We start from the raw sequence: 25,110 nt of genomic DNA, 5'->3' as shown, positions 1-25,110 counted from the left end.
CATTCATTCATCCATTCATTCATTTATTCATCCATCCATCCATCCATCCATTCATTCATTCATTCATTCATCCATCTATTCATTCATTCATCCATCCATTCATTCATCCATCCATTAATTCATCCATCCATCCATTCATCCATCCATTCATTCATCCATCCATCCATCCATTAATTCATCTATTCATTCATCCATCCATCCATCCATTCACTAATTCATCCATCCATCCATTCATCCATCCATCCATACATTCATTCATCCATCCATACCTACATTCATTCATTCATTCATCCATCCGTCCATTCATCCATCCTCAATTCATTCATCCATCCATCCATCCATTAATCCATCCATCCATTCATCCATTCATTCATCCATCCATTCATTCATCCATCCATCCATCCATCCATTCATTCATCCATTCATTCATTCATTCATTCATTCATCCATCCATCCATCCATCCATTCATTAATTTATCCATCCATCCATCCATCCATTCATTCATCCATTCATTCATTCATTCATTCATTCATCCATCCATCCATCCATCCATTCATTAATTTATTCATCCATCCATTCATCCATCCATCCATTCATTAATTAATTTATCCATCCATCCATCCATCCATTCATCCATCCATTCATCCATCCATCCATTCATTAATTAATTTATCCATCCATTCATTCATCCATCCATCCATCCATTCGTTCATCCATTCATGCATGCGACCACCTCTCGAAGCACCGCTCTAACCCATTCATTCCCATATCTCCACCTCCAGACTGCGGGTACGGGACCTGTGAGGTGGACTGGTCCAAGGCTAACTACTCCACCATCTACAAGTCCTACATCATGTCCATCCTTATCTCCTGCTTCTTCATCCCGGTCATGGTCATGGTGTTCTCCTATATAGCCATCATTCATACAGTGGTGAGCAGCAACGCCATGTCTGCCGATGGATACCTCTCAGCCAGACAGAGGAAGGTGGAACGAGACGTCACTAGGGTGAGCCAATTAACTAACCAATCAATTCAATCAATAACATTTAGTTAGAAGACCTATTTACATCAACAGAAACAGAAAGGGATTTTTTTAAATAACCCAGCCTAGACTGCAAAAGGTTCGTCAGAAGCACAGTGGCCAGTAAACATTCAAATAAAATAAAAATTACAAATATTAATAATAATAAATAAATATAAATAAATAATATTATAAAATTTATAATATAAATAAATAATAAAATAAAAATAATATTTGTCACCTGCTTTGTAAACAACACGTGTAGACTAACAGTGAAATGCGGACTTACAGGCCCTTCACAACAATACAGAGAGAAAGAAAATACAAAAATAATAGCACAAGGAAAAAATACACAATGAGTAACGACAACTTGGCTATAAACACAGGGTACCAGTACTGAGTTGACGAGTAACGATAACTTGGCTATAAACACGGGGTACCAGTACTGAGTTGATGAGTAACGACAACTTGGCTATAAACACGGGGTACCAGTACTGAGACGATGAGTAATGATAACTTGGCTATAAACACGAGGTACCAGTACTGAGTTGACGAGTAACGATAACTTGGCTATAAACACGGGGTACCAGTACTGAGTTGATGAGTAACGATAACTTGGCTATAAACACGGGGTACCAGTACTGAGACGATGAGTAATGATAACTTGGCTATAAACACGAGGTACCAGTACTGAGTTGATGAGTAACGATAACTTGGCTATAAACACGAGGTACCAGTACCCAGTCCATGTGCAGGAGTACGAGGTAATTAAGGTAGATATGTACATAAAGGTAGGGGGTAAAGTGACCAAGCAGTATGCTAGATAATAAGCAGTAGCAGAAGTCAAAAGAGAAGTGCAAAGGGGGGGTCAATGCAGATAGTCCAAGTAGCTATTTGACTAACTATGTATCAGTCTTGTGGCTTTGGGGGTAGAAGCTGTTCAGGGCCCTGTTGGTTCCAGACTTGGTGCTCTGGTACCGCTTGCCGTGCGGTAGCAGAGAGAACAGTCTATGACTTGGGTGGCTGGAGTTCTTGACAATTTTTAAGGCCTTCCTTTGACACCGCCTGGTATAGTGATGTAATGGGGCATATGCACTACCTTTCACGCCCTGACCGCAGAGAGCCTTTTTATGTCTCTATTTGGTTAGGTCAGGGTGTGATTTGGGTGGGCATTCCATGTTCTCTATTTCTTTGTTTTTGGCTGAGTGTGGTTCCCAATCAGAGGCAGCTGTCTATCGTTGTCTCTGATTGGGAACCATACTTAGGCAGCCTGTTTTGCCACTTTAGGTTGTGGGATGTTATCTTCGTTTATGCATGTATAGCCTTACGGAGCTTCACGTTCGTTTTTGTCGTTTATTGTTTTGTTGGCGACATTTCAAAATAAAGAAAAATGTACGCTTACAACGCTTCACCTTGGTCCGGTCATTTTCAAGACGACGCTCGTGACACTACCCTCTGTATCATCTTGCTGTCGGATGCCAAGCAGTTGCCATACCATGCGCTGATGCAGCCAGTCAAGATGCTCTCAATGGTGCAGCTGTAGAACATTTTGAAGATCTGAGGGCCCGTGCCAAATCTTTTCAGCATCATGAGGGGGAAGAGGCATTGTTGTGCCTTTTTCAGGATTGTGTTGATGTATGTGGACCACTTTAACTCATTAGTGATGTGGACATAGACATTGAGGGAGAGGCTGTTGTCCTGGCACCACATTGCCAGGTCACTGACCTCCTCCCTATAGGCTGTCTCATCGTCGTCAGTGATCAGGCCTACCACCGTCGTGTCGTCAGCAAACTTAATGATGGTGTTAGAGTCGTGCTCAGCCACGCAGTCATGGGTGAACGGGGAGTATAGGAGTGGACTAAGCATGCACCCTTGAGGGGCCCCAGTTTTGAGGGTCCGCATGGTGGATGTGTTGCTGTCTATCCTCACCGCCTGGGGGGCGGCCCGTCAGGAAGTCCAGAATCCAGCTGCAGAGGGCGGTGTTCAGGTAAAGGTTCCTGAGCTTAGTGATGAGCTATGAGGGCTCTAAGCTGTTGAACGCAGAGCTGTAGCCAATGAACAGCATTCTCACACAGGTGTTCCTTTTGTCCAGGTGGGAGAGGGCAGTGTGGAGTGCAATAGAGATTGCGTCATCTGTTGATCTGTTGGGGCAGTATGCAAATTGGAGTGGGTCCAGGGTGTCTGGGATGATGGTGTTGATGTGAGCCATGACCAGCCTTTCAAATACATTTCATGGCTACAGATGTCAGTGCTACGGGACGATAGTCATTTAGACAGGTTAGCTTGGCGTTTTTGGGCACAGGGACTATGGTGGTCTGCTTGAAACATGTTGGTATTACAGACTGAGTCAGGGAGAGGTTGAAAAGGTTAGTGAAGACATTTGCCAGCTGGTCCGCGCATCCTACGAGGCCTTGTGAATGTTAACCTGTTTAAAGGTCTTATTCACATTGGCTACGAAAAATTAGATCACACAGTCGTCTGGAATGGCTGGTGCTCTCATGCATTGTTCAGTGTTGCTTGCCTTCAGGCGAGCATTGATGGCATTTCACTCTTCTGGTAGGCTCGCATCACTGGGTAACTAGCAGCTGCAATTCTCTTTGCAATCCGTGATAGTTTGCAAGCCCTGCCACATCCAACGAGCGTCAGAGCCGGTGTTGTAGGATTCGATCTTAGTCCTTTATCGACACTTTGCCTGTTTGATGGCTCTTTGGAGGTCGTAGCAGGATTTCTCATAAGCGTCCAGATTAGTGTTCCGCTCCTTGAAAGTGACAGCTCTATCCTTAAATTCAGTGCGGATGTTGCCTGTAATCCATGGCTTCTGGTTGGGATATGTATGTACTGTCACTGTGGGGACGAAGTCGACGATGCATTTATTAACGACGCCGGTGACTGATGTGGTAAACTCATCAATTTTATCGGAGGAATCCCGTAACATATTCCAGTCTGTGCTCGCCAAACAGTCCTGTAGCTTTTTTAACATCTCTTCTCTGTCACTTCTCCTCCAGGTCTCCATAGTGATCTGCACAGCCTTCATCATGGCATGGTCTCCCTATGCCGTGGTCTCCACATGGTCTGCCTGTGGTTACCACGTCCCCAACATGACTTTCATCTTCACCCGTCTCTTCGCTAAATCCGCCTCCTTCTACAACCCCCTCATCTACTTCGGAATGAGTTCTAAGTTCCGTAAGGAAGTCTTTGTGCTGTTGCCGTGTTACGCTGGCTCCGCCCACAAGGAAGTGGTCCGCCTCAAGAACTTCCAGGAGCTTGACGAGCTGAAGCTGAAAGACCATCCCGAGGCCAAGACCCTTCCTGTGATTTCTGTGACCTCACTTCCTCTGCAGTCAAGAGAGGGGAAATATAGTGAAGAAGAGATGCTGCAGCCAGAGGGTCCCGTGGCTCAGGATTCAGACTCAGGGGTGAATAGTCCTTCCCACACCCCACCCACTGTCAGTCAGGAGTCACTCTACTACATTCCCAATGTACCCCTTACCCCCCTACCCAGCATGCACTCTGAGATGCCAGAGTACGAGAATGAAAGACTCTAAAAATCTCTAAATGTGTATCCAAAATGGCACCTTACACTATTAGAAAAAAAGGTGCTATCCAGATCCTAAAAGGTATCTTCGGTTGTACCCCATAGGAGAAACCTATTCCATGTAGAACCCTTTTTCTACCTGAAACCAAAAAGGTTTCTACCTGGAAGAAATAAGCGTTCTCCCATGGGGACAGCCAAAGAACCCTATCGGAACCCTTTTTTCTATACAGTGCATGCGTCCAAAATAGAACCCTATTCTCTACATAGTGCACTACTTTTGACCAGGCCCTATGGGAGTACGTAGGGAATAGTGTGCCACTACAGAGAATAGGGTGTCCCTATATAGGGAATAAGGTGTCACTATATAGGGAATAGGGTGTCACTATATAGGGAATAGGGTGTCACTATATAGAGAATAGGGTGTCACTATGTAGGGTGTCACTATATAGGGAATAGTGTGCCACTACAGAGAATAGGGTGTCCCTATATCGAGAATAAGGTGTCACTATATAGGGAATAGGGTGTCACTATATAGGGAATAAGGTGTCACTATGCAGGGTGTCAATATATAGGGAATAGGGTGTCACTATATATGGAATAGGGTGTCACTATATAGGGAATAGGATGTCACTACAGAGAATAGGGTGTCCCTATATCGGGAATACGGTGTCACTATATAGGGAATAGGGTGACACTATATAGGGAATAGGGTGTCACTATATGGGGAATAGGGTGTCACTATATGGGGAATAGGGTGTCACTATATAGGGAATAGGGTGTCACTATATGGGGAATAGGGTGTCACTATATAGGGGATAGGGTGTCACTATATAGGGAATAGGGTGTCACTATATGGGGAATAGGGTGTCACTATATAGGGAATAGGGTGCCACTATATGGGGAATAGGGTGTCACTATATGGGGAATAGGGTGTCACTATATAGGGAATAGGGTGTCACTATATGGGGAATAGGGTGTCACTATATGGGGAATAGGGTGTCACTATATAGGGAATAGGGTGTCACTTTGTCTTTGCTTCCGTTTTTACTTGAAATTTAACCGTTACCTGAATTATTAGAGAACAGTGTTGTACATTGCTATTTTTTATATTTGTTGGGTCATTTATTTATGTTGATGTGTGCTTGTTTGTGTCAATAAAATGTAGTTTTTTTCTCCTGATTCTCAAAGAGTGCATTTATTGAAACAGAGTACCAGAGCACGGAGCTGTACTCTTAACGTCTCTTCTGTCCTCATGGGACTCAGCACTGTCTTGACCAGTGATACATGGAGTTAAGAGTAGGACACTAAGAAGGACACTATGAACTGTGACTATAGAGGTAAATGTCTTATTGCAGATGGACAGACAGGACACTATGAACTGTGACTGGAAGTTACATGCCTTGTTGCAGATGGACAGGAGGGATTCTGTGTTCCCCTTTGGCCTGTCTCAGAGGCTTCAATGTAAGTATGCTATGCATTATGAATTGGCTGCAGTAATAGTTGGTATTTAGTATCTGTAAGGCTGTAGTGTCAGGGGGTATTTAGTATCTGTACGACTGTAGTGTCAGGGGGTATTTAGTATCTGTACGACTGTAGTGTCAGGGGGTATTTAGTATCTGTAAGGCTGTAGTGTCAGGGGGTATTTAGTATCTGTACGACTGTAGAGTCAGGGGGTATTTAGTATCTGTACGACTGTAGTGTCACGGGGTATTTAGTATCTGTAAGGCTGTAGTGTCAGGGGGTATTTAGTATCTGTACGACTGTAGAGTCAGGGGGTATTTAGTATCTGTAAGGCTGTAGTGTCAGAGGATATTTAATTAAGGATTGACCCTATTTTTCAATTTTCTCCTAAAATTACATACCAAAATCTAACTGCCTGTAGCTCAGGACTTGAAACAAGGATATGCATATTCTTGGTACCATTTGAAAGGAAACACTTTGAAGTTTGTGGAAATGTGAAGGGAACGTAGGAGAATATAACACAATAGATCCGATAAAAGATATTACATACAAAAATAAAAATAACGGTTGGTTTTTGCTACCATCATCTTTGAAATGAGAAAGGCCATAATGTATTATTCCAGCCCAGGTGCAATTTAGATTTTGGCCACTAGATGGCAGCAGTGTATGTGTAAAGTTTTAGATTGATCCAATGAACCATTGCATTTCTGTTCAAAATTTGTGCCTAATATGTTTATTAAAGTTTATTAATAACTTTTCAAGTTCATAATTGTGCACTCTTCTCAAACAATAGCATGGTATTATTTCACTGTAATAGCTAATGTAAATTGGACAGTACAGTTAGATTAACAATAATTTAAGCTTTTTGCCAATATCAGACATGTCTATGTACTGGGAAATGTTCTTGTTACTTGTTACTTGCTAGTCATGCTAATCGCATTAGCCTACATTAGCTCAACCGTCCCGCAGGAGACGCACCAATCCTGAAGAAGTAATTAAGCATTTTTTTTTTGCAGGAGTACATTTCTGCTGTGCAGTGGTGCAAAGACGGCCAGTGGGCTAAGGCGAGCATCCTCTTGTCAACCGCCAGGGAATGTGGGTAATTCAGGAGATATGATCAGCATGTGCCCTCAGAAGGAGACTTGTCCTCCACACCACAACAAACACACACATACGCACACACGCACGTGCACACACACACACACACACACACACACACACACACACACACACACACACACACACACACACATACAAACACACACACACATACACACACAGAGGCAAGCACACACACACAAACACACACACACACTGAAAGGAGACCTGTCTCACAGTCCAGAGCACGCTGACAGTCACAGTCCAGAGCACGGGGACAGTCACAGTCCAGAGCTAGGGGACAGCCACAGTCCAGAGCCAGGGGACAGCCACAGTCCAGAGCCAGGGGACAGTCACAGTCTAGAGCACGCGGACAGTCACAGTCACAGTCCAGAGCACGCGGACAGTCACAGTCCAGAGCTAGGGGACAGCCACAGTCCCAGTCCAGAGCCAAGGGACAGCCCCAGTCCAGAGCCAGGGGACAGTCCCAGTCCAGAGCCAAGGGACAGTCACAGTCCAGAGCTAGGGGACAGTCACAGTCTAGAGCACGCGGACAGTCACAGTCCAGAGCTAGGGGACAGTCACAGTCCAGAGCCAGGGGACAGTCACAGTCCAGAGCTAGGGGACAGTCACAGTCCAGAGCTAGGGGACAGTCACAGTCCAGAGCCAGGGGACAGCCACAGTCCAGAGCACGGGGACAGTCACAGTCCAGAGCTAGGAGACAGTCACAGTCCAGAGCTAGGGGACAGCCACAGTCCAGAGCACGCGGACAGCCACAGTCCAGAGCTAGGGGACAGCCACAGTCCAGAGCCAGGGGACAGCCACAGTCCAGAGCTAGGGGACAGTCACAGTCCAGAGCCAGGGGACAGTCACAGTCCAGAGCCAGGGGACAGTCACAGTCCAGAGCTAGGAGACAGTCACAGTCCAGAGCTAGGAGACAGTCACAGTCCAGAGCTAGGAGACAAGTTACCACCGGCTAAATCTATTATGTTAAAATTCCTATTTACTCTGTTCCATCTGGCTGCGCAATCCACTGTCTCATCAGCCCAGCCAGGCAATTTATATACTAGATCTACGCTTGAAAAATCATCTAGACATTATCTCACATTTCTTTTAGACTAACATTTAGTTTTCAACAGCAGAGTTTTGTAATAACCTTGCTGTCTGTCTATACCACATTTGCAACATAGTTTGAACATTGAAATTCTATCCCCATCTGTCTCATAGTAGTTATGAACGTGTGGGGAGTCGGGATGAGACAGACAGGCAGGCTGGTTTTCTCAGGCAGTCGAAATCATGAATCAGCATCATTTTTATTGATATATACAAAGAACTATCAATAGAAAACAGGTAACTGGTCTTAGCTGTATCTGGGTGGACCTGGCTGGTCCCCTGGCTCTGGACAGTCACAGTCTGGCTTGCGTCCATAGATACAGAACACGAACAGCCAGGTCTATGACCAGGCCAGCCAGGTCTACCCAGATACAGCTAAGACCAGGCCAGCCAGGTCTACCCAGATACAGCTAAGACCAGACCAGCCAGGTCTACCCAGATACAGCTAAGACCAGACCAGCCAGGTCTACCCAGATAAGACCAGCCAGGTCTACCCAGATACAGCTAAGACCAGGCCAGCCAGGTCTACCCAGATACAGCTAAGACCAGACCAGCCAGGTCTACCCAGATACAGCTAAGATCAGACCAGCCAGTCCCAGATACAGCTAAGACCAGACCAGCCAGTCCCAGATACAGCTAAGACCAGACCAGCCAGGTCTACCCAGATACAGCTAAGACCAGACCAGCCAGGTCTACCCAGATAAGACCAGACCAGCCAGGTCTACCCAGATACAGCTAAGACCAGACCAGCCAAGTCTACCCAGATATAGTTCTACCCAGATACAGCTAAGACCAGGCCAGCCAGGTCTACCCAGATACAGCTAAGACCAGGCCAGCCAGGTCTACCCAGATACAGCTAAGACCAGGCCAGCCAGGTCTACCCAGATACAGCTAAGACCAGGCCAGCCAGGTCTACCCAGATACAGCTAAGACCAGGCCAGCCAGGTCTACCCAGACCTGTTAACAGTCTTTCCTGCTGTTTACAGTCTTTCCTGCTTCAGTTTGAAGTGATTGTGTTATCTGTGTAGTTGGCTAGCTGTGTAGTTGCCTAGCTGTGTTGTTGGCTAGCTGTGTAGTTGGCTAGCTGTGTAGTTGGCTAGCTGTGTAGTTGGCTAGCTGTGTAGTTGGCTAGCTGTGTTGTTGGCTTGCTGTGTTGTTGGCTAGCTGTGTTGTTGGCTAGCTGTGTTGTTGGCTAGCTGTGTTGTTGGCTAGCTCCTCTGAACAACAGTGTCCAGACGAGAGAGCACATTTTCTATGACAGGTGAAATCATGCCTCATTAGCTCATTGTTATGGATGTATCCCAATAAATGTCACTAGAAAACAGCTTAAACAAATTTGTTGTTATTGTTGTTATTCTGTCTGCACTGTTTGACGTGACTGTAAATTATCCGTAGTTGGCTAGCTAGCCAGTAGGGGATAAGAACGTTGACAGCCAGTATGGCAATAGAATATTTAGAATTAATGACTGGGTCGCGTCCATAGATACAGAACACGAAGACTTAAAGACTGGATCGCGTCTTTGGCAACCGAAACCGATAGGACGAACGACCAGCCGGATTGGGTAGCAACCCTAGATTTGTGTCGGGACTATATCTTTTGGAAGGATGGAATAGTATGAAGAAATTAATCAAAATAAAGTTTTTAATTCAAATATGTAAATCATTATTTGAATATGTTGGTGACATGTTGTATAAAAGTGATATAATGCCCTCGAAGCCGATGTTTGGAGGAGATATTGGCACGAACCAGCCAGTCCCAGATACAGCTAAGACCAGACCAGCCAGTCCCAGATACAGCTAAGACCAGACCAGCCAGGTCTACCCAGATACAGCTAAGACCAGACCAGCCAGTCCCAGATATAGTTCTACCCAGATACAGCTAAGACCAGACCAGCCAGGTCTACCCAGATACAGCTAAGACCAGACCAGCCAGTTCTACCCAGATACAGCTAAGACCAGACCAGCCAGGTCTACCCAGATATAGTTCTACCCAGATACAGATAAGACCAGACCAGCCAGGTCTACCCAGATACAGCTAAGACCAGACCAGCCAGGTCTACCAGATATAGTTCTACCTAGATACAGATAAGACCAGACCAGCCAGGTCTACCCAGATACAGCTAAGACCAGACCAGCCAGGTCTACCCAGATATAGTTGTACCCAGATACAGCTAAGACCAGACCAGCCAGTCCCAGATACAGCTAAGACCAGACCAGCCAGGTCTACCCAGATACAGCTAAGACCAGACCAGCCAGTCCCAGATATAGTTCTACCCAGATACAGCTAAGACCAGACCAGCCAGGTCTACCCAGATACAGCTAAGACCAGACCAGCCAGTTCTACCCAGATACAGCTAAGACCAGACCAGCCAGGTCTACCCAGATATAGTTCTACCCAGATACAGATAAGACCAGACCAGCCAGGTCTACCCAGATACAGCTAAGACCAGACCAGCCAGGTCTACCAGATATAGTTCTACCTAGATACAGATAAGACCAGACCAGCCAGGTCTACCCAGATACAGCTAAGACCAGACCAGCCAGGTCTACCCAGATATAGTTGTACCCAGATACAGCTAAGACCAGACCAGCCAGTCCCAGATACAGCTAAGACCAGACCAGCCAGGTCTACCCAGATACAGCTAAGACCAGACCAGCCAGGCCTACCCAGATACAGCTAAGACCAGACCAGCCAGTCCCAGATACAGCTAAGACCAGACCAGCCAGTCCCAGATACAGCTAAGACCAGACCAGCCAGTCCCAGATACAGCTAAGACCAGACCAGCCAGGTCTACCCAGATACAGCTAAGACCAGACCAGCCAGGTCTACCCAGATATAGTTCTACCCAGATACAGCTAAGACCAGACCAGCCAGGTCTACCCAGATATAGTTCTACCCAGATACAGCTAAGACCAGACCAGCCAGGTCTACCCAGATATAGTTCTACCCAGATACAGCTAAGACCAGACCAGCCAGGTCTACCCAGATATAGTTCTACCCAGATACAGCTAAGACCAGACCAGCCAGGTCTACCCAGATATAGTTCTACCCAGATACAGATAAGACCAGACCAGCCAGGTCTACCCAGATACAGCTAAGACCAGACCAGCCAGGTCTACCCAGATATAGTTCTACCCAGATACAGATAAGACCAGACTAGCCAGGTCTACCCAGATACAGCTAAGACCAGACCAGCCAGGTCTACCCAGATATAGTTCTACCCAGATACAGCTATGAATAACTCTACTATTGAGAAGGAGCCAACAGCCAAGTCGTGCAAGCCTAAATGGTTTTCAGTGAAGGATGGAAGGTGATTATGTTTCTGAACTGTCATAATTCACCCTATAGTTTCCCATTGGGGAGGTAATTATAAGTGGGACAGACTGCACTGGCACAGCTTGTGCCTGAGTCCCAAATGGCACCATATTCCCTATGGGCCCTGGTCAGCAGTAGGGCACTATATAGGGAATAGGGTGCCAGCTCTGGTCTAAAGTAGTGCACTATATAAGGAATAGGGAGCCAGCTCTGGTCTAAAGTAGTGCACTATATAGGGAATAGGGAGCCAGCTCTGGTCAGCAGTAGGGCACTATATAAGGAATAGGGTGCCAGCTCTGGTCTAAAGTAGTGCACTATATAGGGAATAGGGCCCTGGTCAGCAGTAGGGCACTATATAGGGAATAGGGTGCCAGCTCTGGTCTAAAGTAGTGCACTATGTAGGGAATAGGGTGCCAGCTCTGGTCTAAAGTAGTGCACTATGTAGGGAATAGGGTGCCAGCTCTGGTCTAAAGTAGTGCACTATGTAGGGAATAGGGTGCCATTTGGGACTCATCCTGTAATGTAATGGTCCATGGTGCCGGTTGACAAGCTGTTCAACTAAGGAGTTTGTTGAGAGAGCAATGAACCTTCTCGGTGAAATGTCATCCACTTTTTCTGGCAAAAAACTAACGGGCAATTACTTACACAAGGCATGAAAATGTGCTGGTTCTGCTGGAATTTAGAGGTTCTTGTGTCTGTCTGTCTGTCTGTCTGTCTGTCTGTCTGTCTGTCTGTCTGTCTGTCTGTCTGTCTGTCTGTCTGTCTGTCTGTCTGTCTGTCTGTCTGTCTGTCTGTCTGTCTGTCTGTCTGTCTGTCTGTCTGTCTGTCTGTGTGTGTGTGTGTGTGTGTGTGTGTGTGTGTGTGTGTGTGTGTGTGTGTGTGTGTGTGTGTGTGTGTGTGTGTGTGTGTGTGTGTGTGTGTGTGTGTGTGTGTGTGTGTGTGTGTGTGTGTGTGTGTGTGTGTGTGTGTGTGTGTGTGTGTGTGTGTGAAGTCTGTGTTAGATTAGTGTAAATTAGAATAGATACTTCATTCAGTCTAGTCAGTAATTGTTTCATCATGCGTGCCATGGTTCCCATTGTACTGTATACCCAGGGATAAAGCCCAGAGGAAACAGTGAACTGTAACAGAGACTGCATCCCAAATTAAACCCCATCCCTATTTAGTGCACTACTTTTTGACCAGGACCTATGGGTAAATAGGGTGCCACTTGGGACACACAAAACAGAGACTGGTCTGTTCCTGGTGTGTTTCCCAAACAGGTGATGATTGGTTTATTTGGTGTCTTAGTGACAGGGGAGGAGTGATTGTCCTCCCTGCCCTGGTGTGACTGTACACACCTACACGGCAGGCTTTACTGGAGCGAGAGGCCTACAGTCAACTGAGATGTCCAGTCCATGTAATAACATTGATCCTTTTTACTATCAGACTGACAGAGAACCTCATTCAACTCTAACCCAAAGACATCAGCTGCATTCCATATGCCTTAGGAATGCAGATTTATAATTTGTAGCCTTTATTTTACTAGAACAAATTATTATTATTTACAATGACAGCCTACCGGGGAACAGTGGGTTAACTGCCTTGTTCAGGGGCAAAACAACAGAGTTTTACCTTGTCAGCTCTGGGATTTGATCCAGTAACCTTTCGGTAACTGGCCCAACGCACTAGGCTACCTGCCGTCCCTACACTCTAGCCACTAGGGTACCTGCCGTCCCTACACTCTAACCACTAGGCTACCTGCCGCCCAACGCTCTAACCACTAGGCTACCTGCCGCCCAACGCTCTAACCACTAGGCTACCAGCCGCCCAACGCTCTAACCACTAGGCTACCTGCCACCCAACGCTCTAAACACTAGGCTACCTGCCGCCCAACGCTCTAACCACTAGGCTACCTGCCACCCAACGCTCTAACCACTAGGCTACCAGCCGCCCAACGCTCTAACCACTAGGCTACCTGCCGCCCAACGCTCTAACCACTAGGCTACCAGCCACCCAACGCTCTAACCACTAGGCTACCAGCCGCCCTACGCTCTAACCACTAGGCTACCTGCCGCCCAACGCTCTAACCACTAGGCTACCAGCCGCCCAACGCTCTAACCACTAGGCTACCAGCCGCCCAACGCTCTAACCACTAGGCTACCTGCCGCCCAACGCTCTAACCACTAGGCTACCTACCCCCCCATTTTTTACATTTTTTTTTACATTTAAGTCATTTAGCAGACGCTCTTATCCAGAGCGACTTACATTTAACATTTTTTTTATTTAACTAGGCAAGTCAGTTAAGAACAAACTCTTATTTTCAATGACGGCCTAGGAACAGTGGGTTAACTGCCTTGTTCAGGGGCAGAACGACAGATTTGTACCTTGTCAGCTCGGGGATTTGAACTTGCAACCTTTCGGTTACTAGCCCAACGCTCTAACCACTAGGCTACCCTGCCGCCCCCATTGATTCACACTGGCTTTCGTTAGAGGAGGCAGGTAGCCTAGTGGTTAGAGGAGGCAGGTAGCCTAGTGGTTAGAGTGTAGGGGCGGCAGGTAGCCTAGTGGTTAGAGTGTTGGGTGGCAGGTAGCCTAGTGGTTAGAGCGTTGGGCTGGTAGCCTAGTGGTTAGAGCGTTGGGCGGCTGCTAGCCTAGTGGTTAGAGCGTTGGGCGGCTGGTAGCCTAGTGGTTAGAGCGTTGGGCGGCTGGTAGCCTAGTGGTTAGAGCGTTGGGCGGCTGGTAGCCTAGTGGTTAGAGCGTTGGGCGGCAGGTAGCCTAGTGGTTAGAGCGTTGGGCGGCAGGTAGCCTAGTGGTTAGAGTGTAGGGGTGGCAGGTAGCCTAGTGGTTAGAGCGTAGGGGTGGCAGGTACCCTAGTGGTTAGATTGTAGGGGTGGCAGGTAGCCTAGTGGTTAGAGTGTAGGGGTGGCAGGTAGCCTAGTGGTTAGAGCGTTGGGTGGCAGGTAGCCTAGTGGTTAGAGCGTTGGGCGGCAGGTAGCCTAGTGGTTAGAGCGTTGGGCGGCAGGTAGCCTAGTGGTTAGAGCGTTGGGCGGCAGGTAGCCTAGTGGTTAGAGCGTTGGGCGGCAGGTAGCCTGGGGGTTAGAGCGTTGGGCGGCAGGTAGCCTAGTGGTTAGAGCGTTGGGCGGCAGGTAGCCTAGTGGTTAGAGCGTTGGGCGGCTGGTAGCCTAGTGGTTAGAGCGTTGGGCGGCAGGTAGCCTAGTGGTTAGAGCGTGGGGTGGCAGGTAGCCTGGTGGTTAGAGCGTTGGGCGGCTGGTAGCCTAGTGGTTAGAGCGTTGGGCGGCTGGTAGCCTAGTGGTTAGAGCGTTGGGCGGCTGGTAGCCTAGTGGTTAGAGCGTTGGGCGGCTGGTAGCCTGGTGGTTAGAGCGTTGGGCGGCTGGTAGCCTAGTGGTTAGAGCATTGGGCGGCTGGTAGCCTAGTGGTTAGAGCGTTGGACTAGTAACCGAACGGTTGCAAGATTGAATCCCCCGAGCTGACAAGGTAAAAATCCTAGGCCGTCATTGAAAATAATAATTTGTTCTTAACTGACTTGCCTAGTTAAATAAATATAAGGTCTACTGTACATAACTTGGACAGCACAGAATAAGGTGTATTGATTTGATTAGTCATCAAATAGTGTTTGATGAAAGGGTCCATTAAAGACACTTCCATTGTTTTAGTGCATCAAATGTCATTTCCTCCTTTAAATTGGAGAGGAATAAAATCAAATCAAAATGGCAGGCAGTCCCAACACACACGCACACACTGTCTGGCTTATATAAACGCTCATTAAATTATTAAATCCGTTTCAATTAATCAATCTTAGTGCTTCCATATCTCTTTTCAAAAAATGTCCTCCTGAAAAACGATGCTTTTTTAAAGAACGTTTCGGTTCGAATGCAGCAGTCTGTTTGGCATTACTAGCAGGCAGCATCCTGCCTCTCTCTCTCCCCATTGCCTTCTCTGCTTAGACTACTGCACTTGAATTCTGTTTAAAGGCATTTTTTCCCCAACCCGACTCTGTTTACATCCCAAATTGCGCCCTATATAGTGCATAGGGAATAGGGGGCATTTGGGATGTAGCCTAGGAGTGGGACGGGCGAAGTGAGGGGAATACTTTGGTCCCTTCCCAGTCTCCACTTTTAATACGCGCTCCCACACACAACTCCGGGTGATGCAGACCTAACTAGGAATCTAGACCGACTGGTCGGGAAGACACACGAGCACCACATACACGACCGACTATTTGGATTGTAATATCAATAAACCGTGGAAGATTGAGGGAAAGTTGAAGAAAAACTTGGAATCTAATCTGAATATCTTCCCGTCTTGTTTCCAGGTAGGTTTACCTTGGTTTTACGCAGTGGATAATTAGTATAATTTACATTATTTGATCTGGGACAGTGCGTCTGCTTCAGTCTCTATAGTATGTCTCAAGTAGTTATCTGGGCTGTACGGCTACTGTATATCATGCGTATAATTTTTTATAGAGGACATAATAAATGTATATTTCTCAGAGATGTGCGGATTTGAAAAGTGAAAATTGAACTTTAGACTTTCTAACTTTACTTTTCACCAGTTATTTCGTTTTGTTGTTGTAGTTGGCTAGATTTATAGACCCGTTTCCCGACAGACTCACAGCTGCAGCGCGAACAACCAGCACGGACTTGAACTAGTAGCCCCGAGCTATCCTGAGTGGCAGAGCTATCCATACCCACTCCGCTGCACGGGGTTTTACCAGTTGGGAAGGCGCAGTTTAGCGCACCCCTCCCCCTACAGTCCCAAATCCAAATGAAGTGTTGAGCTGCTGAACCACGTAGATGAAAGACCATGCCCCTCACACACCTCCAGGGATGCTGTAAACGGAATATTTGGTGTTAAATGTTATCTTTGACAACATCTGTTCTTTGTCATCTAGTGTCTTTAAAAAAATAAGGTTCCCTAAAGGGTTCTTCAGCATGGAACCCTTTGATATTCTAGGGAGAACCCGTTTTGGTTCCACGTAGAACCCTTTGGGAATCCATGCAGAACCCCAAAACGTCCGACATGAATCCCAAAAGGGTTCTCTACCTGGAACCAAAACAGGTTCTTCAAAGGGTTCTCCTATGGGGACAGCCGAAGAACCCTTTTAGGTTCTAGATAGTTCCTTTTTCTGTCAGTGGACTAGGACAACTTGGATGACGTTTTGAATTGACTGATCCTGTCATCACTTTTGGTGTTATAAACAGTCGGATATGATTCAGATTCCATGGTCTGTTTTATGATTCAGTCAGATATGATTCAGATTGCATGGTCTGTTTTATGATTCAGTCAGATATGATTCAGATTGCATGGTCTGTTTTATGATTCAGTCAGATATGATTCAGATTGCATGGTCTGTTTTATGATTCAGTCAGATATGATTCAGATTGCAAGGTCTGTTTTATGATTCAGTCAGATATGATTCAGATTGCATGGTCTGTTTTATGATTCAGTCAGATATGATTCAGATTGCATGGTCTGTTTTATGATTCAGTCAGATATGATTCAGATTGCATGGTCTGTTTCATGATTCAGTCAGATATGATTCAGATTGCAAGGTCTGTTTTATGATTCAGTCAGATATGATTCAGATTGCATGGTCTGTTTTATGATTCAGTCAGATATGATTCAGATTGCATGGTCTGTTTTATGATTCAGTCAGATATGATTCAGATTGCATGGTCTGTTTTATGATTCAGTCAGATATGATTCAGATTGCATGGTCTGTTTTATGATTCAGTCAGATATGATTCAGATTGCAAGGTCTGTTTTATGATTCAGTCAGATATGATTCAGATTGCATGGTCTGTTTTATGATTCAGTCAGATATGATTCAGATTGCATGGTCTGTTTCATGATTCAGTCAGATATGATTCAGATTGCACGGTCTGTTCTATGATTCAGTCAGATATGATTCAGATTGCATGGTCTGTTTTATGATTCAGTCAGATATGATTCAGATTGCATGGTCTGTTTTATGATTCAGTCAGATATGATTCAGATTGCATGGTCTGTTTTATGATTCAGTCAGATATGATTCAGATTGCATGGTCTGTTTTATGATTCAGTCAGATATGATTCAGATTGCATGGTCTGTTTTATGATTCAGTCAGATATGATTCAGATTGCATGGTCTGTTTTATGATTCAGTCAGATATGATTCAGATTGCATGGTCTGTTTTATGATTCAGTCAGATATGATTCAGATTGCAAGGTCTGTTTTATGATTCAGTCAGATATGATTCAGATTGCATGGTCTGTTTTATGATTCAGTCAGATATGATTCAGATTGCATGGTCTGTTTCATGATTCAGTCAGATATGATTCAGATTGCACGGTCTGTTCTATGATTCAGTCAGATATGATTCAGATTCCATGGTCTGTTTTATGATTCAGATTGCAAGGTCTGTTCTATGATTCAGTCAGCTTTGATTCAGACATTTGTGTCTGAGACATGTTGATTATGAATCCCAGGTAGTCTAGACTCTAGAGACTCTATTTGTCCATGCAGTCTGTCCAACAGGAGGATGCCAGGTCTGACTGGCATTGAAGAGGTAGCCAGTAAATAACTCTCCTCTGCCCTGTTGAGACTGAGGGAACGACTGTTTCTTTAATGAGAGCAGTACACATAGCCTGGTCCTCGATCTGTTTGTGTTGTCTTGACAACTCCTATACTGCTATGATAATGACCATAGGAGTCCGCAAGACAACACAAACAGATCTGGGACCTTACACAGGATGAATTACTTTAAAGGTGGACTCAGCGATATGGCATTGAAAGTAGAAACAGTATAGTGAGTCAATTTCCGTAACAACTAAGAGCGTAGAAGCGCGAGGCTCATCTTCTCTGCTGTTTTGGTCCCGTGGCTACTACATGCACATATACTGTGTGTGACTGTGTGAAAGCTAAGTTTTGCATCTCACTCATCTACAATATCTCCGGTGGTGCTCGTGGCGACATAATTTCCCTGAGTCTACCTTCAAATACAACAGAGCAAAGCTGAGATATTAAACTCTTATCACTAGAGAAGAGCAGAGATATTAAACTCTCATCACTAGAGAAGAGCAGAGATATTAAACTCTCATCACTAGAGAAGAGCAGAGATATTAAACTCTCATCACTAGAGAAGAGCAGAGATATTAAACTCTCATCACTAGAGAAGAGCAGAGATATTAAACTCTCATCACTAGAGAAGAGCAGAGATATTAAACTCTCATCACTAGAGAAGAGCAGAGATATTAAACTCTCATCACCAGAACAGGGATATTAAACTCTCATCACCAGAACAGAGATATTAAACTCTCAGCACCAGAGCAGTGATATTAAACTCTCATCACCAGAACAGAGATATTAAACTCTCATCACCAGAACAGAGATATTAAACTCTCATCACCAGAACAGAGATATTAAACTCTCATCACCAGAACAGAGATATTAAACTCTCAGCACCAGAACAGAGATATTAAACTCTCATCACCCGAACAGAGATATTAAACTCTCATCACCAGAACAGAGATATTAAACTCTCATCACCAGAACTGAGATATTAAACTCTCATCACCAGAGCAAAACAGTGATATTAAACTCTCATCACCAGAGCAGAACAGTGATATTAAATGCATCAGACTTCATCAGGAAGTGACCTTGTAGAGACATGTTGATGTTTCCTGCTCCTCAGATCCCTGCTCTTTGTTGTGTTTTAGGTGGCACCACTTGGCAGATATATGCCAACATACCTGCCAACACTTCCAGGTACTTCCAATCCATCCACAGGATTCATGCTTTCTAGTTAGTCTTTCAAATATCTTCTATTGAATCAGTTTTCAAAACGTTATTGTGTTTATAGTCCCGTGTTGATCAGTGACATGGTGAGGTCGGTGGCTGGGTTTGCACTGCTAAGACAGATTTACTCACAAATAGACTTTGATGAAGCCCCATTTCACTATACAACAGATAGCTCCAACAACCAGAGTGACATTGGCTATTAACTGAAATTGACAAACAGATTTTCACCAATTGTAAACGCCAATGTAGCCAAAGATACACAAGCGATACCCTCCGACGGCGGCTTATTTAATATCATCCGACATAACGACACACTGCTCAACTCAACTCAGCCATAGTCCGATGTAGTATCCACAGTCACAACTGACAGGTGGTCACCAAACACCACCATCAGCCTCATGGTCACCAAACACCACCATCAGCCTCATGGTCACCGAACACCACCATCAACACCGCATGGTCACCAAACACCACCACCAGCCTCATGGTCACCGAACACCACCATCAGCCTCATGGTCACCAAACACCACCATCAGCCTCATGGTCACCAAACACCACCATCAGCCTCATGGTCACCAAACACCACCATCAGCCTCATGGCCACCAAACACCACCATCAGCCTCATGGTCACCAAACACCACCATCAGCCTCATGGTCACCAAACACCACCATCAGCCTCATGGTCACCAAACACCACCATCAGCCTCATGGTCACCAAACACCACCATCAGCCTCATGGTCACCAAACACAACCATCAGCCTCATGGTCACCAAACACTACCATCAGCCTCATGGTCACCAAACACCACCATCAGCCTCATGGTCACCAAACACCACCACCAGCCTCATGGTCACCAAACACCACCATCAGCCTTATGGTCACCAAACACCACCATCAGCCTCATGGTCACCAAACACCACCATCAGCCTCATGGTCACCAAACACCACCATCAGCCTCATGGTCACCAAACACCACCATCAGCCTCATGGTCACCAAACACCACCATCAGCCTCATGGTCACCAAACACCACCATCAGCCTCATGGTCACCAAACACCACCATCAGCCTCATGGTCACCAAACACCACCATCAGCCTCATGGTCACCAAACACCACCATCAGCCTCATGGTCACCAAACACCACCATCAGCCTCATGGCCACCAAACACCACCATCAGCCTCATGGTCACCAAACACCACCATCAGCCTCATGGTCACCAAACACCACCATCAGCCTCATGGTCACCAAACACCACCATCAGCCTCATGGTCACCAAACACCACCATCAGCCTCATGGTCACCAAACACCACCATCAGCCTCATGGCCACCAAACACCACCATCAGCCTCATGGTCACCAAACACCACCATCAGCCTCATGGTCACCAAACACCACCATCAGCCTCATGGTCACCAAACACCACCATCAGCCTCATGGTCACCAAACACCACCATCAGCCTCATGGTCACCAAAAAACACCAGTAGCCTCATTTCTGCAGAAATGTTTTGGTATCCTACCCCAGATTAGTTCCTCGACACAATCCTGTCTCGGAGCTCTATGGACAATTCCTTCGACCTCATGGCTTGGTGTTTGCTCTGACATGCACTGTCAACTGTGGGACCTTAAATAGACGGGTGTGTGCCTTTCCAAATCATGTCCAATCAATTGAATTGCCGGTCCAATTAGAGGGCAGAGTGTGCGTTTCACTAGTCAATCTTTTGCACTTTTTTTTTTTTTTTTTTTTTTGCAAATGTGATGCTACGGCTAGTGTCTCTGGCAACGTGGAGATTAATCCACAGAGACTGTGTCACAAAATGACAAAACAAGCACGACAAGCAGAAAAAAATATTCAGCTATTCAACTATGCAGCTATTTAACTATTCAACTATTCAACTATTAATTTATTCAACTATTCAACCTTTTCAGCTATTTAACTATTCAACCATTTTTTTATTCAGCTATTTAACTATTCAGCTATTCAGCTAGTTAACTATTCAGCTATTTAACTATTCAGCTATTCAGCTAGTTAACTATTCAGCTATTTAACTATTCAGCTATTCAGCTAGTTAACTATTCAGCTATTTAACTATTCAGCTATTCAACTAGTTAACTATTCAACTATTCAACTATTCAGCTATAAGTCAAGTCAACTCCTAGTTGGTACTGATTCAGTAAGTAGGACAAGGTGTTGGGTGTCTGACTGTGTGCGGAAGGTGTCTACTGGTAAGATAAGATACAATAGAGGATATGTAGTGGCTGTCTTGGCCTGTCCTACAGCCAAGCACATGGTGTGACAGGCAGTTGCATCAGTAGGACACACACACACACACACACACACACACACACACACACACACACACACACACACACACACACACACACACACGCACACACGCACACACGCACACACGCACGCACACACGCACACACGCACACACGCACGCACACACGCACACACACACGCACACGCACACGCACACACACACACACACATGGTTCTAGTTCACAGGTGTCTAGTTGGCTAATCCTGTTATTGTTGTTTTGTTGTATGTAATCCATGTTAGAACACTGAGAATGTTGTCCTGATGGAGAGGAATGTAAGGGTTAGAACACTGAGAATGTTGCTCTGATAGAGAGGAATGTAAGGGTTAGAACACTGAGAATGTTGTCCTGATGGAGAGGAATGTAAGGGTTAGAACACTGAGAATGTTGCTCTGATGGAGAGGAATGTAAGGGTTAGAACACTGAGAATGTTGCTCTGATAGAGAGGAATGTAAGGGTTAGAACACTGAGAATGTTGCTCTGATAGAGAGGAATGTAAGGGTTAGAACACTGAGAATGTTGCTCTGATAGAGAGGAATGTAAGGGTTAGAACACTGAGAATGTTGCTCTGATAGAGAGGAATGTAAGGGTTAGAACACTGAGAATGTTGCTCTGATAGAGAGGAATGTAAGGGTTAGAACACTGAGAATGTTGCTCTGATAGAGAGGAATGTAAGGGTTAGAACACTGAGAATGTTGCTCTGATAGAGAGGAATGTAAGGGTTAGAACACTGAGAATGTTGCTCTGATAGAGAGGAATGTAAGGGTTAGAACACTGAGAATGTTGTCCTGATGGAGAGGAATGTAAGGGTTAGAACACTGAGAATGTTGTCCTGATAGAGAGGAATGTAAGGGTTAGAACACTGAGAATTTTGTCCTGATAGAGAGGAATGTAAGGGTTAGAACACTGAGAATGTTGCTCTGATAGAGAGGAATGTAAGGGTTAGAACACTGAGAATGTTGCTCTGATAGAGAGGAATGTAAGCGTTAGAACACTGAGAATGTTGTCCTGATGGAGAGGAATGTAAGGGTTAGAACACTGAGAATGTTGTCCTGATAGAGAGGAATGTAAGGGTTAGAACACTGAGAATGTTGCTCTGATAGAGAGGAATGTAAGGGTTAGAACACTGAGAATGTTGTCCTGATAGAGAGGAATGTAAGGGTTAGAACACTGAGAATGTTGCTCTGATAGAGAGGAATGTAAGGGTTAGAACACTGAGAATGTTGCTCTGATAGAGAGGAATGTAAGGGTTAGAACACTGAGAATGTTGCTCTGATAGAGAGGAATGTAAGGGTTAGAACACTGAGAATGTTGCTCTGATAGAGAGGAATGTAAGGGTTAGAACACTGAGAATGTTGTCCTGATGGAGAGGAATGTAAGGGTTAGAACACTGAGAATGTTGCTCTGATAGAGAGGAATGTAAGGGTTAGAACACTGAGAATGTTGCTCTGATAGAGAGGAATGTAAGGGTTAGAACACTGAGAATGTTGTCCTGATAGAGAGGAATGTAAGGGTTAGAACACTGAGAATGTTGTCCTGATAGAGAGGAATGTAAGGGTTAGAACACTGAGAATGTTGCTCTGATAGAGAGGAATGTAAGGGTTAGAACACTGAAAATTGGATTGAATCTAGGATTATGTTGTTGGTTGGCTGACACTGAGTTAACCATGCAATATTCCCTTTTCCTCTGCAGGATAAGTAGTCCATTTCCATGATGTATAATCTATCAACGACCCACATGATCGCCATCCTCACCTCTGATACAAACATGCATAGCCACAGACTCCGGAAGCCCCTATGTGATAGTGATGTATTGTTAGAAGCTGAACAGAGACCCTCACTCGAGCTGCACGTGAAACAGCTCTGTTAGCTTTGTGGAGGGTTTGAGGAGGGCCTAGACCCTCTATCTCTGGCCCCAAACACACTCACGTTTCTGTGCAGAAAAAACTCGGTTCAAATATGCGCTGGGCACTGGTGAAAAGTAGTGTACCGGGTAAGGAATAAGATTGGGTTCTTTTGGGATGTACACCTATATCTCTTTCAGATATAGGAGTTACCATGACTGGTTATTTTTGCCTGTTTTTTTGTAATATCTGAAAAGGGTAGAGGGTAAAACAAAAAAAAACTAAAGACCTAGTCGTGATTCCTGCATTTTCACAGACCCCGTAACCAACATGCAGGTATCAGGTCTCTGTGAATGCTTCTCTGCTTTTTTTGCAGGTAAATTCATTAACACTTCCATTGTTTAACACCTCGCTAACTTGAAAGGCAAACAGCCCCCATGGTTAAACAACACACCAGCGTCTCCCAATTTGCCAGTTACCCACTGATATGTAGAAATGGGTATCCGTGCAAGAAAGTGGTAAATACAGGGCTGTTAAATTTTTTTAACATTACCTTGTATTTTTTCAGGCAATATACCACATATTCTGTCTGATATAGGTACTACTGTACAAGAGTGTTGGGGGTAGATAGGTGTCAGTGGCGGTTGGTGACGTTTAAGATGAGGGAGGATGATTTTTTTTTTAATTATGAGCATGGCCTTATTTCTATTACAGCATATTGGATGACTGTCATTCATATTCCATTCACCCAGTTCAACGTAACAGTGATAGGTTTAGGTTACTATCATTCATATTCACCCAGTTCAATGTAACAGGGATAGGTTTAGGTTACTGTCATTCATATTCACCCAGTTCAATGTAACAGTGATAGGTTTAGGTTACTATCATTCATATTCACCCAGTTCAATGTAACAGTGATAGGTTTAGGTTACTATCATTCATATTCACCCAGTTCAATGTAACATCGATAGGTTTAGGCTACTACATGATACTCTAATTTTACCCTGTACCCATCATGAGGTTGCTACAAACTAGCCTATGCATAAAAGATAACAACGTAGGTTGAGAGAAATAAGAGTAATCAAGGTGACAGACAGTGACTAATTCAATACCGCCTTGAACACTCTGGCCTGCATCTAGCTGATCTAGGGTGTAATCATTAGTCCAACAGTTGTAAACGAGAGTTTCTATTGGACAAATTCAGGTATGTTTATCCCCGTTTACTTTAGTGTTCTTCCATTAAGGATTTTTGTTTTTCAACAGAATCGTAATGAATACACCCCTGATCACACACAAACACAGTTCACTTTCATAGCAGCCACATACAAACAACATGAACACCATGCTCAATGTGTAATTCCTTCTTGCATCTATGCGCTCTTCTCCTCTCACCGTTTAACCTTCGCTTACCAAACTTTCATAACATAACCGCTACACACAGACGACGTTAGTAACTTCGTAGTCAACACAGCTACTAGAACTAACGCGTTAGTAAAACCCCGCTACAATCATGCAGTACAGTGTACAGTCAGCAAGCAGTTTAGCAGTTACACAAGCAGGCCCCATTGGCAATAAATTAATAAAACCATCGATAAAACCATATACTGCTTCTCCA

At 45.0% G+C, this 25,110-nt stretch overlaps 3 protein-coding genes across 5 annotated transcripts in view; 2 read left to right on the top strand and 1 right to left on the bottom strand.

Annotated features, from left to right (window-relative positions):
• Positions 1–4,567, top strand: part of LOC129865508 (visual pigment-like receptor peropsin) — a 36,562-nt gene extending 31,995 nt beyond the window's left edge. The window contains exons 5-6 of the mRNA XM_055938363.1: positions 784–1,007; positions 4,028–4,567. Of these exons, the coding sequence (XP_055794338.1) occupies positions 784–1,007; positions 4,028–4,567 (764 nt within the window). The remainder of the gene's footprint in view (positions 1–783; positions 1,008–4,027) is intronic.
• A 9,213-nt stretch (positions 4,568–13,780) lies between these two features.
• Positions 13,781–25,110, bottom strand: part of heatr5b (HEAT repeat containing 5B) — a 364,356-nt gene continuing 353,026 nt past the window's right edge. The window contains exon 40 of the transcript XR_008761352.1: positions 13,781–13,978. The gene's annotated coding sequence lies outside the window, so the exon portion shown is untranslated. The remainder of the gene's footprint in view (positions 13,979–25,110) is intronic.
• The window catches only part of vit (vitrin), a 145,827-nt gene continuing 136,363 nt past the window's right edge, over positions 15,647–25,110 (top strand). For all 3 annotated transcript variants that reach the window (XM_055938611.1, XM_055938534.1, XM_055938455.1), the window contains exon 1: positions 15,647–15,857. The gene's annotated coding sequence lies outside the window, so the exon portion shown is untranslated. The remainder of the gene's footprint in view (positions 15,858–25,110) is intronic.

This window comes from Salvelinus fontinalis, chromosome 1, assembly GCF_029448725.1.
Source record: "Salvelinus fontinalis isolate EN_2023a chromosome 1, ASM2944872v1, whole genome shotgun sequence".
Taxonomy (NCBI): domain Eukaryota; kingdom Metazoa; phylum Chordata; class Actinopteri; order Salmoniformes; family Salmonidae; genus Salvelinus; species Salvelinus fontinalis.
This window is presented reverse-complemented; position numbering and strand designations above follow the sequence as displayed.